A 20222-nucleotide genomic window follows, 5' to 3' on the forward strand; every position below is an offset into this window, starting at 1 on the left:
AAAGATATTTAACATAAAGGATTGAGTGCACATGAAACACTTCTTAGTCTCGGTATTGCAAAGGGGAAGTGGATGCACTCATTAAATAAATGCACAACCATGTGAGGAATTTATTTTTTGAGTATCTGTTAATTACACCTAAAACAATCAAAGAACTAACTGTTGAGCTTTCGATAAAAATCTGCAACAGTACATACTGGTTGTACGACACGTCCCACTCTGGTTTCCACAGCCTCCGTAAATGCCCTGTTTGGATTGAGACACTCTTTGGCTGTGTTGAGCTACCTGGTTACATATGTGTAATCTGGATAAAAATATATTTTAGATGACCGTGATCCAATAGCATCATCGTGCTTTTAAAAAAAAAAAAAGAGCCTCATTACAAACAGCGTGTGTGTCACACTGCTCTCCATGTCAGAGTCCTGTGTGAATCACATTTGTGCATTTCAATGAGATTAACATTTTGAATCCGAAGCCTTGACAATAATCACCGAGTGGGTGAGGCAGATTTTGATGTCGGAACAAAAAAGAAAAGAAAAGTGAAGATGGAAAAAATAAATAGGAATGCAGGCATACAATTTAAATCCAGGAAGGAGAAAAGGAGGTTGAAGGTAAAAAGACAAAGAGCTTCTGAGATAGTGACAAAATAAGACCTTTAGAAGGTGCACTGAGGCCTCTTACCGGTGACTCGGCTGGATCTGTAATATTTGTACATGCTAGAGCTGCTGCGTTGTCGCGTGTGATCTCAGCTTCTCTGGTCTTGGAGCAAATCTGTATTGAAAACAAAAAAACAAGTATAACAAAAGGTCTGATCTGTTTCCGTTTGTTCTGTATAATTATAACCCGACTTTGTCCTCATGAAGTCATTCAAGGACGCTGACTGAGAGTGGTTAAGGGCCAAAATAAAAAGGGCTTCGTCTTGAATAGAGAGAGAAAAGAAACAGGGGAGAATGTAATTCATCCGCTTCTTCAAGAGGCACGACCTCCCCGCTTTGTGGAGCAGAAGCTCATTCGAGCCAAAGAAGGCTCTGAGGCGCGGGAGGGTCCCATTGACTGCGTTATTAGCGCTCAAACTGGGTGGATCAGCATAGAGGAAATACAAAACACTGCCAGAAGGATGCACAGAGAATTCTGTAATGCATTTCATTCCACTGAGAATGGCCCCGAGGGCGCCGTGATGACCAGAGTAATTGGCTTTCTCCAGCTATGATAATCTGCATCGGTCATGCCATGCCAACAGACTCAGGCCACTGAGAAGGTCACAATGCTCCTCTCGGCAGACTGCTGCAGCCCCGGAATGCCTATCCAGAAAACACGCTAGAGGGACTTTATGCATTCTGCAGGTTTTTTTAAACTTCAGTTTAGAAGCTTGACTAATTGTGCTTTCTACTTCTTAGTGGACTTGTCTAAGTATCAATGCTGTTGCTTCTGATTTGGAATGCAATTCATTTTCACCAAAAACAGACAACACATAATCGTAATCATCGTCCAATAGGGCTTGAACAAAAAGCTGCCAAACACTCAATTGTCCAAATTAATCAATTAGTGATCATCGTTTAAGTCATTTATTTACTTTACGGTTTCAGCCAATCAAAAGTGAGGAGTTCTATTGCGTCACTTGTACATGTTATATTTGGACAAACAAGCAACTGGAACACACCATCTTGAGCTCTGAAGAATGATGATGGGCATTATTCACCATTTTCTGAACCCAAAAGGACCTACATAATGAAAATAGTCGCAGCTCAATGCAATACATATGACATAAAGCGTGCACAAGGACACAGACACAAACGCACAGAATGTACACGTCAACACAATATTTCATGTGACAGCTTTAGTGCATCAGTCGTGTTATTTATTCCCTTCCTCACGTGTCATGCGGTGATAAGATTTGTATCATTTCCTGATGCTTATGTGCATTTATGCTAACAAAATGCTGTATACGAGGCACAATAAAATGTTGATGCCATGTTTGCAAGCGCCTATACGTGAAAGTCTGTGCAACCTGTTACTTTAAACACTTTCACAATAGATGAGCCTCTCACGCAGTTCTGTTCAGCCTTTATCATCCACCGAGTCATGTTTGAATTCATGACTCATTTTTATGTTGTTCTTTTTTAGATGCAGTTACTGGAAGCGTTTGTGCCAGTATGCTGATGATACTGGCACAAACGGGTGATGTTTCCTCAAAGTAGCCTTATGTTTATAAACATAATTCAGAGTCAGGACTGGACATTTGTGCATGTTCTTGTCACTATCAGCAGTCTGGGCATTACAGACAGTAAAGGTAAAACATCCTTGATCATATTTGTTTGGAGTCATATATATGATGGTGATAAAATGTCATTTCTCAACACAAGTTTTAAACACCACAATCCCAGTGATTCACTCCGGCAACTCTGTCAGCCTCAGATTAGCATTCAGATTAGCATACTCCTGTGATGCATTTGAAATCTGTCAAAACTCAGGTTCAAAGCCAAGAGTTGGCAATGATTTTCCAGGGAGCAAATGAATGGAAATAAGCCACGCCCCCTCACCGACACAATTAAACAACAAATACTGGGGCGAGTAAAGAGTCGTTAAATAAAGGGTTGAACATTCATGTTTTTTTTTTATAAGATTAATCTAAAAATCAATCATTTATTTTAATAATCGTTAGTTGCAGGCCTTCACTATTCCCATCACTAAACCCCCTTTAAAACACACCAGAGCCCATTTTTAATGGTGCTCACTCATCTTCAACAAAATGACTTGAGGAAAATATTGCAAAGATCCAAAACAGCGAAGAGAGCACCGACACTAATCGTCTTCGATAAAACAAAATAGAGGGCCGTCTTGTTTCCCAACAAATCCAAAAACCATAACTGAGAAAACATTTACATATTAACTTATATTCGTCTCAATTGATACAACGTAAACATTTTGACATGCAGTAAACTAAAAGATGATGTATTGTCTCCATTAGTACTGGAGTGGACTTGAATATTAAACAGGAGAGCAGGAGACCTGATCAAATCGTGTGCCCTTGCACTGCCAGGCATTTGGACCGATAGGTGGCCGGCGTACCACCGAGCGCCACTCAAGCTGCTGGAGATGCGAGACAGTCACCACATGAACGGCCACCTCAAAGAGGAAACGCACACACTCTAGCTCTGAGCAGAGGACAATAGGCTACTTATTCACCAGCACAATGGCATTAGCCTAAACTACAGATGAATAATGGCACTTATTTTATTTGGGGAAATAAAATGATGCGGTGGGGTGCAAAGGAAGAAAAAAAAATTTTGCGTCCTTTGTGGGCACAACTACAGATGGCATTCATCAATCTTAAGGCCCCCTCCTTTCGGATCATATTTGTTATTACCAACATCTTTCATCTCCACACACTTAGCGCAAAAGTACTTTTCTATAGTTATGGGAAGCGTAAGTTGAGGAAATGTGTACACTGATTATTACGAATGAAGCCGAGAAGCTGGGGAAGAGGAGTTTCACGCTGGACTTTGGAATTACCGTGTGAAATTGTGATTCAGAATATCAATATGCAACCTTTGGAGTGAGCACAAATGCCGTGGAGACAGTTTTAGAAACGGATGTTTATGCAGATAAACCCGCGGGGTCCGTGGACGTTAGTAAAATGTATATCTCGATTTTTTTTTTGCCGGAGAAATTAAACTCGAATTGTTCGTCAAAATGAGAAAGGTGAAAACAATCAGCTCGGCGGCTAGTTCATTTCAAGTTGCTTAAATGCATATACAGATTGATGATTGTTTGGTCTAATTTCTTAGTAGTAAAAAGCAACTGCCTCAGCAGCGGTGCATGCCCCCGACTTTTATCGATGACCCTTTATGTTTAACTAGTAAATCAATACGCCATATGGCCAACAGTGTCCGTTTAACTTCAAAATGCCATTAGATGTTCCTTCCTGAAGATATGCATCCTTCACTTCAGGCTGCGTGTGTTGAGCGCTGTGTAAATATGCGTTTACTTCCATATGCATTTCCACTCGCAGTTCAGGACATTAGTCATCTTGACGAATGCACGAGGCCAGACACCCCGTGTGTCGCAGGGATTAGAGCATCCCTCCAGTGAAGAGAGGATTATCGGAGGCAACTGCCCCCTCTCCCCTCCAATAGTGATGGAGAAGGAAGATACCCCATAATAGCCCCAATAGGTTCATTCATCTTTTGTCTCCACAGCAGGGAAACAGCAGCCTGGGAAGGCACAAACCAAATGGCCATCTGGAACAATTCTCAGCGTTGGATTAATCATACAAACTTCACAAGAACCGATCGGTACTTTGCAAGCAGCTCTCGTGTACCTTTTCTTTGCCGTCCCTCAGCCTGCGAGCTTATCTCTGTGATGAAGCACCTCATCTCCCACACAGGGGCCACAAAAAGAAAGCTCAGAGGTTTTTTACTTTCATCTGGGATCGTTAAATTATGGTTAACAACATCAGGTAGGGGGGGGGAGCTCAACCAAATGATTACTACATGTTTACCAACAAATTATCTTCTGCATTGTTGACATCAGTCAACAATGAGGTGTCCAGTAATGTTGTACAACTAAAACATAAAATCACCGTCTTGTTCTTTATTTATGATTATCCATATTTAATAGCAACAATTTGAGAAAACAAATTCATTCCACCGATCCTTAATATTTCTAAGGGTGCAAATGTTTCATTTTATTTAGGTTTCCTCATGGAAATCCCTGATTTTGTTTTCTAAGAAATGGAAAACAGTTCACAAACAACGTTAGCTGGCATGATAACTATGAAGCATCTCACCATTCCACTTTCCATTTCGACTTGACAACATGTGACAGCACGACACACCGTGTTTTGTCAGCGCTCATTTAGCTGCTGCGAGCAAAGGGCTGCTGCATAATAGTAAATGTGATTTGTTGGTCATATCATGATGCTGCGTAGAACTCAGAGATAACAAATATTTCCAGTCTTTACTCTCCAGAAATGTACCCACTCAAGGTTGCTTTGCTTCATCATACCCTAGGATCTGAATATAAATGTCAAACTATCAGACTGATTATGTTGCTTTTGTTACCAACCTGGAGGCAGAGCTCTTTAAAAGCACTAAGTGGTAACAAACTCATTCTAATAAAGAACAAGATATATTTCGATCAAACTCCGGTCGAGGTACATATACTATGTAATGTTAATGTCTTGGTCACAAATTATTTTATGACGCACCTTTTGTAATCTACCGTTACCAGATGTGATTTTGTTCAGTTGGTTGCACGGATGAGGAATGACAGTGGTCAGAGGTGACGTGTGGCTGTGGCAATGAAGCGGCTTCACTGGATCGAAGCACGCTTCATGTTTGTAGAAATGTGCTTCATTCTGCCATCCTACCTTTAATCATAATTATATAGGTAAATACAGTACAGACTGAAAGTACAGGGTACACCGTTCCCACGCCGATGCAAACATGCGTGTGCGTGTGTGAGTTAATGAGGGCTGGGGGCTGCTCCGCCATGCAGCAATATGCTAGGCCACCGTTAGAAATATATCTAAAAACCAAACGCACAGAAACACTCCAGCAGTCAGAGCCCCAAGGGTGCATTTCTCAAAGATACGGTTGTAGATCCGTTTTGTCGTAAATGTTCAAATCCCGACAGTTAACTGATCCAGAAACGGTTCGGATAAACGATTTTTAAAACGAGTCGTAAAAGAGCGGCGCAGCGGAGGAAGTATGTGAGCTATAAATCATCGGTTTAGCATTTCTACCAGCTGGATGAGCAGCTTGTGTAAGTCTTGTTGACCTTATACTATATGTTTAGCTTTTGGACAGTCACAAAAAAAAAAGGAAAAGAAAAAGAAAGGCAAATAGAGGAACGAGGGAGCAGACATGTCCACTGTTCTCCAGCAAGTAACGATCAAAGAGGAAGAAAGTGCATCTGCCATCGTTCAGGCTGAAAACTGACGTTGACCAGGAAAACTATTTTCCACAATGTTAACCGAGAGGACCAACAAAAGACTATTTTTTATCAACCAGACAGGAAACAAGCCCCTAAGTGTGAGGAAAAGCAATACAACTTGTGCATCCACAAAAAGGAAAAGGCATCTTCGGTGTATAGAAGCACTGAGACAAGACCCCCTTTGTGTAACGGGAGAGTTACACAATGCAAAGTGGACATCTGTCACCGACTGCAGAACCCAGGGATGCCGTTCTGAATCTGTTGGCGACCAAGAGGCAATCTCAGACAACGGATCACCTCGAGTACTTTTTCATTCTCCATTAATCGTGCAATCACGGAAACAGCGAAAGATATCGATCACAGTTTACCAGAGACCACGGGGATGTCGTCAGACATCTTGTTTATCAGTTAACAGTCCAGAACCCAGTGAAAACACATTTATACCTTTAATGCGAGACAGGAACAAGCACCACATCCTCACATTCGAGAAGCCGCAACCATCAAATGACCTTTTTTTTTAATGAGAAAATTACTTTAAAGATTCATCAATTATCAAAATAGTTGAAGATTTGTGCTCTTACGACAAAGCACTGCGGCCTGTAAGCGCCGTGTTCCGCCAGAACAACAACGCTGATCCATTGGCATCCCGAGTGTCTCGATAGTTCCTCTTATGACTGGGAAACCCTCTGGAGTCTGAGACAATGACACGGAAAATGAAACTATTCTGCGTGTAACAAAATACAGGCAATAAATTACCTTAAGTGCCGAGGCAAGTGGCTTTTTTAAACAATTTGTGAACACGGTCCTGGTCTCGGAGCTAACAAAACTCAAGGCAGTCTTGGGAGAGGCTCTCGCGCCGTAATTTACGAGTGGCCCGGGAGCCAGCGGGTTTTGTTAAACAGCCAAAGACACGTGCTGTCTTTGCATTCATGGCCAATGAGGAGGTCGGGGAAATCATTTTCTCTGGCTCAGACGTGGTGAGCTCCAGCCCAGGATATCATCGAGTGGGGCCAAAAAGAAAAGGAAAACGCAAAAAGGAGATTTTATACGAGTGGATAGAAGAACAGATACGTCTCTTGATGAGAACAAGAAAAAATCAAAAGTCTGTCCCATTAGTTTTATGAGTTAATTAGGCAGAGTCTGACAGAGGAACCTAATGCGTATTAAAGAGGATGACTGATTTCTAAAAATGGCAATAAAGAGTAACTATGTTGTGTTGTTTTTAAGGTCTATGTACTTATCTTCAGACTCCATCCAGTAACAGTAAACACTTTTTATATCTTGTACTTAAAATCTGGGCCTTTAATGAAGGCAATATCCTAAGCGGTTTGATTATAGTGTGCAGTCGTCTTTGTCAAAATAGACGACACATTCTTAGTTTGACTATGTGCGACTGGGTGAATGTGTCGCACGGCATAGCTGGGAAAGAGCCGAGGTGTTGAGTCCAACCAACCCTTGTAAATAAAGGTTTTAAAAGGCAGTCTTGCATGTAAAGGGGTAGATGGGGCTCAGCTCTCCCCGTCACAAGCGCTTAAATCAAGGAGGGCAGGCGGTGTGTGCAGAGGGGAAAGGATGAGACAGGCAGACACTCCCGTCTTCCACTCTGGTGTGTCGGTCGGAAGATGTAACTTGTATCAAGTCAGGAAAAAGACATGAGGGGAAGTCAGCAAAGACATGCAAGATAACTAGCAACTGCTGAAATAGTTTTAGGCAACCAAAGGACTACTTGAGGAGAGTGTTGCCTTGTATTACAACACGCGTGTGGGAAAATGTGATTCAACGACCACAGGCACCAGAGATTATTCTACAAAAACACATCAAAAAGGTACTTCTTCACCTATGTAGGATTTCCCCATGCCATTGGCCCTGTCAGACGTTGCTTAATTAACATGTAAGTAAGCTAAAATAGGTACAATTGTCTGTGTCCTAAATTACTAGTCATGCAATTAAAGCCGAGTGTGCAGTTGTCTCTCTTTTAACAGCTAGTTTCTGCCTGCGCCAGCACAAGGACTGAGTGTGCGCCACTCGGCAGCTTTTTCATACTCCGTATACAAAATAAAAAGGGAGAAATGGAGACGAAGAGATGAAAATAGGCCCTTTGTTGAACGATGCTTTAAGTCTATGTGTTGCATGTTGCGAGGATCCACGGTTTAAAACAATACAAATCTCTGTCCGCCCAGTGTGTGGTCCTGAAGGGGGTACTCTTAATTTTTTAATTTTTTTTTTTTGCATACAGCAATAAGGATAAATAAACGCCCTGTTTTATAAATAGTGACACTATTTAGTTTACCCAAAAATTATTAACCTAGTATTATTTACACTTTGCCACATGATTCCTGCTGCTTGACCTCAGGGAATACGGATTATGAAATTATTGACCCAATACTGACCCACAGACTGGTAAGAGACACTACATAATTATGCAATTTGAGTAAACTATTCCTTATCCTTACTCCATCCACACAAAATTGGACAACTATTCTCTCGCCTTACAAGTTGTCCATATAGACCTCTTTCTTTTGTAAACTGTCTCTTGGAACAGCTAATTTACAAAACATAGTGTAGGTCAGAGTGTGGTACTATTCTAAAAATAACATGACTTGGAGCAGATATTACTGGTCCTACACAGGTGGTGTTATGCATGAGTATAACATATATTCAACATGAGGCAAACACAGTTTTACAGTCAGAGATTCGTTTATTTTGTAACATTTATTTAAATAAATTACTTCAAAACTGAATTAGACCATACATCCTTGTTCATGTTTCACTTTAAATTAAAAACACAAATCATCCTCTTCCACACATCAAAACCAATTAGATAAACTCAAAAGTGCAAAGTCCTAAAACTGACAAAATAAATGGTTTTCAACAGCTGAACACTATTTTAGCATACCTCTTGAGATATATACAAATATCACCACAAATATTGAATATCATCATTCAAATAATTCAACAATATATTAAAAGCGATGTGTTACAAAACAACAATATCTAGTTAACAATGAACACAAATATATACATTTTACAACATATCCATGAAAACCACAGTGACTCTCAACCCAGTGCTGGGTTTCTAAATAAGTGCTCATATTACAGTATATTCCAGACAGACTTGCTTTCTGCAGGGGTTTTCACACCGCATTGCATTGAACGCATAGCCGAGGCAGCACGGTGTCTCTTCAACCAGGCCCTCGTATACTTTTGAGGATCAAACATGGAAGTAGGGGGGCCATTGATATTAATCATCATCAAGTTTGATATGTTTGAGATCAGTAGGACAGCCCTCTTGTCTGAGCTTATATTGTTCATAAGGCTAAAGTTCCTCTCACACTCTGCTGTGCTGACAGGGAATGTTTTCATAAAGTTCATGAGTGGTTTTAGGTCCTTGGGCTCACTATTGGGCTCTTCCAGTAGGTCTCGCATCCCATTCAGTGCTTGGTCTGTGCACAGTTAAATCGCTTGCACAGTCGCTTAACTTGTTCTTCACCATGGCGAATGCTGGGGTTTGATGGCCATTTACTCTGATCAAGGATGCTGAAGTCCTTGATGACCTCATCTTCAAAAGATATGCATTGCCCAAGATTGTTCACAAGGCTTTGTAAGAACTGGCCTGGATTGATTGACTTCAGCTTTGCATTTCCTACCAGGGTTATAGAGCGGATGCGAGTCGGTCCGTGTGCTTTGTCTCGTAGTGGCGCTTCACATCGCTGAACATGAGTCGTACTGCTCTTGAACTGATTGTGGGAATAATGAACATATAACAGTCTCTCCATTCCTGGTTAAAGGCTCTGGTTAAGCGGTCACATCTCTCTTTTTGGAGCGCCAAGTGAAATAACTTCTCTGATTCACGTACTTTTTTCAACTATCTGATCTCTCCCGTCGCTCCGTGTGTGAATATGGCACAATAGTCGAGGGCGGGGCTTAACGGAATACACACATGTGATTGGTCGAGTGTGTTAGAGGATTTACAAGGCGTGTGTTTCCTGGACCGCTGGACGAGAGCCGCAAAGGCAGGAAAAGCTGCTCCGGTGAAATAGAAGCGATCCATCAACCGTTAATAATTCGGAAATAATAATTGGATTTCGGTCCAGGGTCCACAGACAACGGCGACTGGGTCCGGACCCGGACCGCGGTCCGCCTGTGAGTGACCCATGCACTATGAAATAATGCGCACCAGGCACCAGCGGTGATTGAGAAGTGGGTATCCGCAATGCTGACTGAAAAATAAGTGGGTATACGCCGTATACCCTGGACTACACCACTGTGTCCGTCACTAAGTGTAATAATGAAATAATAGTCCCCGTGTGGAGCCGCTCCATGGTGTTGTCCCCTATCTGGACTCTTAAAGGCTGATTACCATGTCTCAACACCTCTGATAAGTACGAGCTGCTAGGAACTGATGAGGAACTGTGCAGCATACTGGCTCAATTAAACCATACGCATAGCTCGGTTTATAGGATGCAGGATTTATAATCAAAACAGAAATGGCAACATTAACCTTTATTTAGCATTTTAAATCAGTACTTCCAGCAGAAGCGACTCACAACCCAAACACTAAATTGTGAGACCAGTCGTTTAAAGGCTGCTGCTTTGACAATAAAAGTCTTCTTCACCATTTACTTTGCCGCAGTCACTCACCTCTTCACCAAATCCAGCATTCTACATTGAAGCAAGGTAGGAAGAGATAATTAATGGTGGGGTGAATACCAATTCCCTCATATTACCCGGCACCATCACCACGGTTGATTAAGCTCCCTAAGGTCGATGACTTCATCGGTGCCCATTCTAACCAGTCAGACCAGAGTGCTGGCACTGAGGTTAGGGGGAGCCTCGTGGACCGACAAGCAATCCTTACAGACTGACACAATGGGCCAGGCCGTCTGCCCTCCTGTCCACATGACGGCAAGATGAATTGCACACATATTGCCTTGGAAATATTAATGATGTCCGGTCAAACTTGTTTCGACAAAACTGTGATCATTTAGGTAGCACGTATGGCCACAGTAGAGATTTATTCAGAAAGGTTTCCTTGCTGGGCACAAGTTGTACAAATTTGAGGTGTTTGGATTCAAGCTTTCAATTCTCACGGTCCATCCATAAATCTGCGGCAAGCACACAAAGCCAAGCCACAGATTTAGCATTGTGTTTCGAGACTATATACAGTTGGACGCACAAAAGTAAACACTTTTTAAAAAAGAATGGAGATCAATGCAGTGGAAGTACATTAGTATTATATTTTTGTGAAACTATGGCGCCTACTAAGAGAGTTAACCTACATTACCCACAATGCAACTTGACCTTGGAGTGTTTAGACTGAGTATTGGGCGTGCTTTGCGAGTAGCGGCTAATGCAGCCTGGAACCACTGCCCTAAAGCACGTCTTTCTAGCTCCATATCCCCATATTCCTTTAATGTCTAAACCTGGAGCCTTAAGCCACAACAAGCTGACTTAAGTGACACTGAATGGCTTCGTACAACTTTCTTCACACGCGCAATATTACTCCGCAAGACCGGTAAACAGACATTGAGGTGTAAAATCTGCGGCGCAATCAAAGACATGTGACTAAAGCCATCGCACCAAACAGAATGGACTAAACCCCACCACAGGTCTGTGGTGTCAAAGGAACTGGTTGTCTAATATCATGGCACACGACGCAGCCTATTGTCATTCCTCATGCTCGCGGTCGTGATGCCCAAAGAGACGCTGGATCAAACCATTATTGGCTGATTTTGTGCAGTTTGAAAAAAGCAATTAGATGTATCTATATGACTTGAGCTCATAATGAGAGCAGCTCCATTGTCCTGCAACCTGTTTCCTACCAGACTCAGCATGCTGACACTTCTCCGTCTGGCCCAATTGAGCGATGGATTTCCAAACTGTGCATCAGCTAAAGCTATTAAGTGGTCTGCTGGAGCAAAATGACTTTACTGTTCCCTGAGTGCAACATCAGGCTCAGCAATTCCTGCCTGCTATTGTCGAGGGCCACTGTGACAAAGTTAATTTCTTGCCAGACAAGCACAACCTCGTACGCCGACACGCACAATAAATAATAAAATCATCTGAATGACTATTTTCTTTGTTTGCTTTTTGAAAAGATTTTGGTCACATGACCCATGCCAAATTAGTTTTTCTTTTCATGCTGCGACATTGGCGAAGAAATGGACTAACATTATGTTTGAAGCCACTGTGAAATACAATAACTACTTATAATGGATTACCCAATCACAATGTCAAGTAGAGACTAAATACAAGGCTGGCACTATTCAGGAAACTCGGTCCAGAAAACAGTCGGTATTGATAGACATCTTTTGCTTGTGGCCAAACGCATCTGATGAACCATTACTTGGTGTCCATAAACCATGAAAACGAAAGAAGCTTTCCGACTGACTGGACGGAGCACGCATCTCGTGGCACACCATGCGATTCAAGTTTGCTAAACAAAGAGATGATTTCCAAGTCCTAAGCTCGGGCTGAGGCTTTATCCGCCAAGGACCTGTTGAGGTGCAGTGCAGATGCAATGCCGACAAAGGATATTGCAAGAAAGATCTGCTTCACTCACTAAAGTAGGCTCCTTGCAAATGGAGAATAAAGAACGAAAAATCTGTGCCCGTCGATATAATTGCCTTTGTGCAATCATGCAGTGCAGCTGAGAGTAGACAGTGATTGTTATTTTTGTACATAATGGGCCGCAAAGTGTCAGCATGCACTAAACACATGAATATGTTTGTATCTGCACACCGCCTTAACGTCATACCACTTGCAGATAACCTCAGTGTTTCCCCACCATTGTAACAGGGTGGCGGCCCACCCCCCTGTAATTTTCTCTATCGCCAGATTACAACTGAAGTAATTCAAGGTTCTCCGCTCTGTTATTTTATTAAACTAAACTGCCGTCTGTTATTGATCGTATCTACAGAACGGCATGTCATTTCTGTCTCTAATAATGATAAAACAAGATGAATCACACATATCTGCACTCGTTTTGTTAAGGTTGCACGCTATTGTTGTTTTGAAAAGATATGCATGTGTAAAATTCAGGAAAACAATTTATTGCCAAATATTTGAACTTATTTTGTATTAAAGCATGAAACAGCTATATATTTATTACATTATAAGTACCCTAACCACACTAACTAGCTAATCTGTTGGGCTCAATAAGCTTCTTTTCTACATATTTACCACATTTTTCTGTTTTGCATTATGTGCATTTCGTCTGAATAACTGCTGCTTCCTGCGCTAGTAGAGTAGCAGCAGCCAGTTAGATTCAACGTCATGACGTCAGTGATGACTGGCGGATCGTCTCAACGCTGATTGCCTTTGGTAAGGTAGCATTATGGTCTTTCCTCTCAGCGCCGCTCTTCGCTTTTTTTATACTCAAACAACTCCGCTTGAGTGACGTAATAATCGCGCGACTCAGTGAATCGATAATGAAATTCGTTGCCAACTATTCAAATAATCGTAATAATTATCGGTTCGTTGTTGCAGCCCTACTTACTTTGAACATCTACTCACTTTATTCCCACCCAAATTATAAAGCTTACACTGAAAGACATGACTGGTATTGTGATGAGTGAGGAAAAGAACCATCGGCAGCATTATGAATTATTCGTCCAATCATAGCTAACTATATAAATCACACGCTCAACTCATCCATAAACGTCAGGCTTGTTCGAGAGAAGAATGCCATTTGGAGTTGGTGGTTGGCAGATTTTTTTTTACCTTTTGAATGTTCAATACAAAGTAGTAAAAACGAAGTGGTGACTTTTATTTTTTAGCTTGCATGACTTTGCCCACTCGCTCGTCATATTCTGAAGTTATTATACATCCAAACACAATAGAGATTGACACTAGGTAGATGAGAGAACATATACAAATAGTTAAAGCTTAATGATCAATATTTACCAAGTGTATGTTAAATGGAGACCAAGTTCCATTAACTTGGCATTTATGTTATTTATTAAGCAACTGCCTTAAACGATAGGCTGAGTATTCTGCTATCACACCTGGCCCTATTTCTCGTACGTACAACAAAGTCGATCAAATGTTCCATTATCCCGCTTAAATTAGCAAGATGATTGACAACTTTACTCCCGCGAGTTTACTTTCCCGACTATTTGTGGTTCATTCATTAAATTCATTCTCTTTGTTTGCGCTGTGGAGGGGGTGTGGCTTATCTCCGTAGCTTATCTCCATGGAAACAGTTATACTTTCCACCATGGAATAAATAACCACTATTTTTGGTCCATACTTGTGGAACTTCCACAAACGTCAGAACATCAAACGCCCTTTGGGTTTACAACAATATCATCTATATAGTTATACATATCACCCGTAGGCCGACACAGCTCGGTAACTTTGCCCGCCGACTACGTCTAAATAATTGGATGAAAATCCTCTTTATTCTCGTCTGTGCATTCATGAATCCACTCTCAACGCGTTTGTGGGAATGCAGCATAAGTGATGGGAAAATGTATTGCCTAATTTTAAGTGCCAGACACGTGCACCTGAAGATGGGACATGGAGTACTTGGAGTAGCTCCCCTGCTTCGGGTTCAAGAGCAGACACGAGCCAGTGCTGCCAAGGCATTACAGGTGTGACGCGAGGGGAAATGCAGATGTATTTATTTAAGACCTTTATTGAGAACGTCATATATTAAAAAGTACACATGCATAAAACAAAGTTAATAAATAGAGCGAAATGCCTGTACTTTTGTGTAAATGTTGACGTTACGGCGTTAACAGGCTACGCAGCGCATGAGTGATGGCTGAGATTCTTGGTGACTTGCCAGGTCCATGAGTTCGGCGTTCCTGCTGTTGCCCTTCGACACAAGAGCTCAACATTGAGCTTTATTGAGAGTGGCCGTATCAAGTCTGAAACCCCGTTTTAAAAAGGAGGTGCAGTGGAAAGCTCATTGCAGCGTATAATAATGTCTGATGGAGCAATCTGGTTAAATTGAAAGTGATTGCAAAGTAATTATATTATTTGAAAAAGCACAGATGAGGAGTCACAAAAAGCTATTTCAATAAAGATTCAACAACAGAAAAAGTTTGAGGTTTTTCTGGCATAACATTTGTTAAAAGGATTCTTAGACAGCATTTAATTGTCAAGCGTCTTTAAATGTAAACTTTTCCAACCCCCCCCCCCCCGCTCTGAAACTGTAAACCGAGGGGAAACACTGTCATACATATGTGTATATACATGCATGTGGAGATTACCATATTGAATAGGAGTTTGAACATGTGTGTGTGAATCTGTGTATGGGCCAGGGAACGTAATGAACACATCCATAAGTTTAAGCGCAATATAAACTTTATGAACAGCTCGGCATAGAGCGGCTTTGCCGATGTTCTGCATCGCCCACTCTGTACCACTCTCAAAAAAATGCAAGGCTCTGCATACATGTGAAAGAGTTTGGAACTGTGCCAGGAAACAGGTAGAGTTAAGTGGAGTTAATTTACTGACTGTGTGAGAGAGAGAGTGTGATTGTGAGTGTGTGTGTCACAAGAGAGTTGGTGAGAAAGACAGAGCCAGACAGACTTGGAGCAAAGGTGAGTGCTAATATAAGTCTGCTGCTGTGAATGGCGTGTGGTTTTCGGGCGAGAGGTTAACATTAAGAACCACATCCTAAAGATTGGCTTTTTCTGTGCATCTTTGCTCTGAAAGAAATCGGTGTAGCTGCAATTCTGCCAAGTTTACTTTTTTCTTCTTCTTCCGACTCTCAAAATTGTGTGCTTGTCAGGCCGTGCAGGTGAGGAGAATCAAGATGCATCTTAGATTCTTCCAAGTAAATAATAGCCATTTAAATTAAATTATTCATCTGTATTTCACAGTATTAAATCCCTGGTGAGTGCCTAAAAACTAAAATGGTGGACTTACTACAGATGTATTGGGCTTTACCATTACTCCCTCTATAACCTGAACTCACAGGACTATTAAAGTTTCAACCTGGCAAAAACAGACAGGGGATGGAAAATGGCAAAAGCAAAATGCACGCGCACTTGACACAAAATGGCTCCATTTCATTGTTAAATTAGAAATAGACAGCGAATAGTCCTGGTCTGTAAAATGTCTGCACTTCCAACAGAACAGATAATATGGGCTCAATTTCACACAGACAGGAGGACCTGGGTTGCTCTTAAATGTCAAATAGCTGTTTTTAGTAATAACCAGTAAGAGGTTGATGAACATTCCTCTGGAAAGCCTCTCTGGTCGTGTGTGTGTGTCTGTGTGTGTGTCTGTGTGTGCGCGCGTGTGTGTGTGTGTGTGGTTCCGTTGCTGAGCAGAGCAATCTGCTCTGCAGCAAAGAATCATAGACAACCGCACATCAGTATTTTGAGAGTGATTTAAAGAAAGGAGCGACCTAGCTCTTATCACATCATACAGCCGGCTCGAGTGGGTGTTTTTAAAGACTGGACGACCAGAAATTCAAAACCGTCTTGCAGTGACAAATGGATTCTTTCTGTGATGCAAAACTGTCAACTAGCAGGAAAAAAAGGGAAGTCCTTGCCCAAACCCAATCTTCCACCTTGAAAGTTGTTGTTGTTTTCCTCCAAAAGCCACGTTCGTCTGTGACCAGTTGAAAAAACGGAAGCGTTGACCCATTTGCTTCCTCGCTGTGTAATAAACTAGGACATTATACCGTCTACTGAGTATCAAGTGGAAATCTAGCGTGTGTAAAATTGAAATGAGGACTTAATCAGCGACCAGTTAATATTAGAGTTCAGGATCCCAATTTCCTTACATATGGCAACATAAATCACTTTCAAGTGGCGGTAAAGACAAAGTGAGCTGTCATGGGAATAATGGCACTGCGTGGCTAAACGGAGAAAGAAACGTGTGTCCGTCTGTTAGAAAGCACGATTGACCCACAGACCAGGAGACACAGGAACTAAAGCTTATTCTGCCATTGATTATTACTTTACTTTGGGAACAGGCAGAAAATAAAAATGCCACCCAAAAAAAAAACAAGAGCCATGACTGACCGTGTCATTAGGTTTGTCGAGCATTATTTGTTGTGGTTATGCAGAACAGTACATCTATGTTTATAGGAACACTCGGAATATAATTTGGACGCCAAGACACCGTTCACAGCTCAATACGATGGTCGCTCTTAATACGGTCAAGCTCCACTCTGCATGATTATGAATGAGTGCAACAACTCATATTTATGAGTCCTGCTTGAAACGGGTCGCATCGAGCACTGTTGACTCTCGCTCCTCCGCAAATGAGCTTGATTGTTAGTTTTGAACAAGTACAGGTTGATAATAGGTTTTTAACATTGCAATGAGCTGCAGAAATGTTTAGTCAAACCTCTGATTGGTTTGGGAGATCCTGGTTGTTCACATACACAAATCTTTAGATCAGTACAAGTGTTGAAACTAAATGCAAAAACAAAACGAGGAGAAGATCAAGCTACATTTTCAATTCCAGCACCTCATCCATATTTCATATGGTCCACATTGTAACTGCAGCCCATGTAGGAGAGGAGTTTATACCTGCCATTCCAAAAGACTGGCTCAGGACCCACAGGTGGCTCGCAGGACGTTTCATTAAGTTCTGCAAATACATTTAAAGAATTTCTACCAGTTTTTTATTCCTCATTTCATTGTGTTTGCTTACCTTATGAGAGGAAAAGTTAAAGAATGAGATGGCCTGGTAACTATGGCCTAAATCTTGTTGGTCTCATTTCTAGATGATTTAGCATGCGTTAATGTTTTTAATAACACATGCATGAAACAAAGTTGTCATTTATCGGACTTACATCTCTTTGAAATGGCGGGTTTACCCGTTGTTCTTTTCATGAAGGCCTATTGTGTATTGTGCATTTTTAACCAGAAAGAATAAGGTCCACATGCAAATATAATCCATATGAACTCCATTGCATGTACCACAACTTGAACGTGAACCACGAGGACTCGGATAGTTGGGAGAAAGCTGATTTCTATTCCAAAATTGTAAATAGGACTGCATTTTTAAGCAGTATTGCTCTTTAATTGAAACGGTAATTTAAATGCCGAAGCAGAGCCTCCTCCTCAATGTAGATTGTTGTTCAGCAATTTTAAATGAGTTACCATTTTAAAAGACATGATGGTGATATGCCTTTAATTCCTAAATTAAAAGCAGGTTAATATAATTACGGCATAGGCAGAAAAAATGCACAGCATCATATTCAAATGAGCAGGGCTCCAAAGGCAGAATAGTCGGGGGAAACTATTTGACATGCAGCCCACACCTCCAGTAGCTCGAGCTAATTAGGGAACTGGAAATTAGAGGACATTTCGCTGCCATTATCTGCTGCTAGATCTGATGACAGATTCCAGTATTAATAGCCGGAAAAGCAAGCAGCACCTGAGCCTCAGACATATCATAACTACATTACAGAATAACACTCAAGATAACCGAAAAGGATGGAATTAATTTGAACTGATAATTCAAAACAAACAGGTAATTTTTTGTTTTAGATTAGAAAGAAATACTGAATAGTCAAGATTGTTAAGTGTTAAAAAAATATATATATTAAATGATAAACATCGCCTTAAACTCGTGCTGATGAAATCTAAACAAAACCTATGACATGAGGCAGTGGCGCACCACCGTCCTCGTCACACTTGGACAGGACGCCATGGCGATCGTACCTTTGTTGTGGACGTCACGGAAAAGATCTTCTGAAGTACCGGCCCACTTCACTCTGGCATAGAGGACGTTGCAGTAGTTTGGCTTCATCTTTGGTCATGCAGAACACAAAAGAAAAAGACATCACAGTTCTCAGTCAGCTCTCAAGCTGCAGAACTAAAGGACTCGCCATTCGGTCAGTTTTTTGATAGAGCACATTTTACTTTTGGATGCTAAAGCTCGGCCTGGAGGCAGCTTTCACATCGACGACAGCACTGCTGCAAAAACTCAAGCTTGGTCCCTCATTTTAATGAGACCACTGCTCTGGCTCGACTGGGTGATCTTATCGCAGAGGGATCAGGCAAAACAATTGGTTCTGGCCCTTTTTGTCCCACAGCACCATGTTGGGTCATTAAACAAAACGCATGGTGCTTTCCAATCCAATGCGTGCAGGCACACATAGGCAGTGACATACCTCGTTGCGTGGATCTTGTGGCATTGTACCGATTTCCTGTGCACAATGCATGGAGAAGAAAATGATTACTTCTGTGATTAACTTTCAAGAGCTGTACAATCAAAGCTCAGAGGAGTACAAGGACATAAACCACAGTCTTTGCATTTTAAACCTTCAGCCTGAGCTTGCCCTTTTGTATTTCATCTTCTTAACTTGCACCCGGTGCCAAAGCGCTCGCACGTACACAGCCCCTTGTTTATTTCATCGTGCACTAGTCGGTGTGAAGGTCTCCAATGCAGCACTGAATGCTGAGATGATGAGCAGAGAATGTTGCTTTAATCCCAGAGCGTTTGAGTGAGGAATAAAAACTCAGAGGCAGCCTACCACAGCAGAATGTTGCATAAAGAACAGCAAATAAGCAAAATAAAAATGGTATAACCCAGAAGACACGTTACAGTCCAGACTGCTCACTAATTAGAGCCACATAAGAAATATAAAGCTCATCTCTATAAACCACTAACATAGGAAGGGCTATTCACTGCAGTAGAAGAGAAGGAGAACAACCGGCTGCTAGAGACCCAGCAGGAAGTGGATCGTTTCCGGGGATTAAAAACAACTAATTTCATTTTCCTCCTTGTTGCAACAGTGGTCAGATCTTCAAAGAGTGAAGACTGGAGTTGATGCGATTTGTACAGAAGCTGCTCCTTCAGGAGTAGAATACAGGCTGTTCTGTATTTACAAATATAACAATGACGGGATGAATCGGTGTGCTTGTTCTGCCGTGAGAAACCAGACACACGTGATGTTTAGATTTTCTCGCTCTCAGCCGATAAAGACGAAGCCTGACAATCAGACTGAATTTGACGTTTCGTTCCACTGCATTCATTTAGCTTGACACTTTGGTCCCATTCGCTGCGCTCTTGTTTTGCCCAAACCAATCAGTGGCGACTCTAGCGACCGATATCAGCTGCTGAACATATCAATGTGTTGGCAGAAGTTCTGGAGCAAGTCTAATCAAGACTATTGTAAAAGTCACTGTGTGATTTCACCTTTTGCTGGTTCCTTTGAAGGTTTGGAGGCAAGAAAATCCAACGAAGCCATTCCACTGTCCAGGGTCATCGTATGATGACTCTGTGACGAGCCATGCCCACCCACACCCTCCTCAACATCCGGCCCACACTTGCAAAGAAACCATTCGCAGTAATGAGAATCGATG

At 41.7% G+C, this 20222-nt stretch overlaps 1 protein-coding gene across 4 annotated transcripts in view; it reads right to left on the reverse strand.

The window, feature by feature from the left end:
* enox2 (ecto-NOX disulfide-thiol exchanger 2) overlaps positions 1–20222 on the reverse strand; it is a 151963-nt gene that overhangs the window by 120379 nt on the left and 11362 nt on the right. For 2 of the 4 annotated variants that reach the window (XM_056438971.1, XM_056438970.1), the window contains exon 2: positions 18576–18663. In XM_056438971.1, the coding sequence (XP_056294946.1) occupies positions 18576–18663 (88 nt within the window). Of the gene's footprint in view, positions 1–681; positions 772–18575; positions 18664–20222 lie in introns of those variants that run through there. The other 2 variants (XM_056438972.1, XM_056438973.1) reach the window with 2 other exon arrangements.

Source organism: Pseudoliparis swirei, chromosome 19 (genome assembly GCF_029220125.1).
Source record: "Pseudoliparis swirei isolate HS2019 ecotype Mariana Trench chromosome 19, NWPU_hadal_v1, whole genome shotgun sequence".
Classification (NCBI taxonomy): domain Eukaryota; kingdom Metazoa; phylum Chordata; class Actinopteri; order Perciformes; family Liparidae; genus Pseudoliparis; species Pseudoliparis swirei.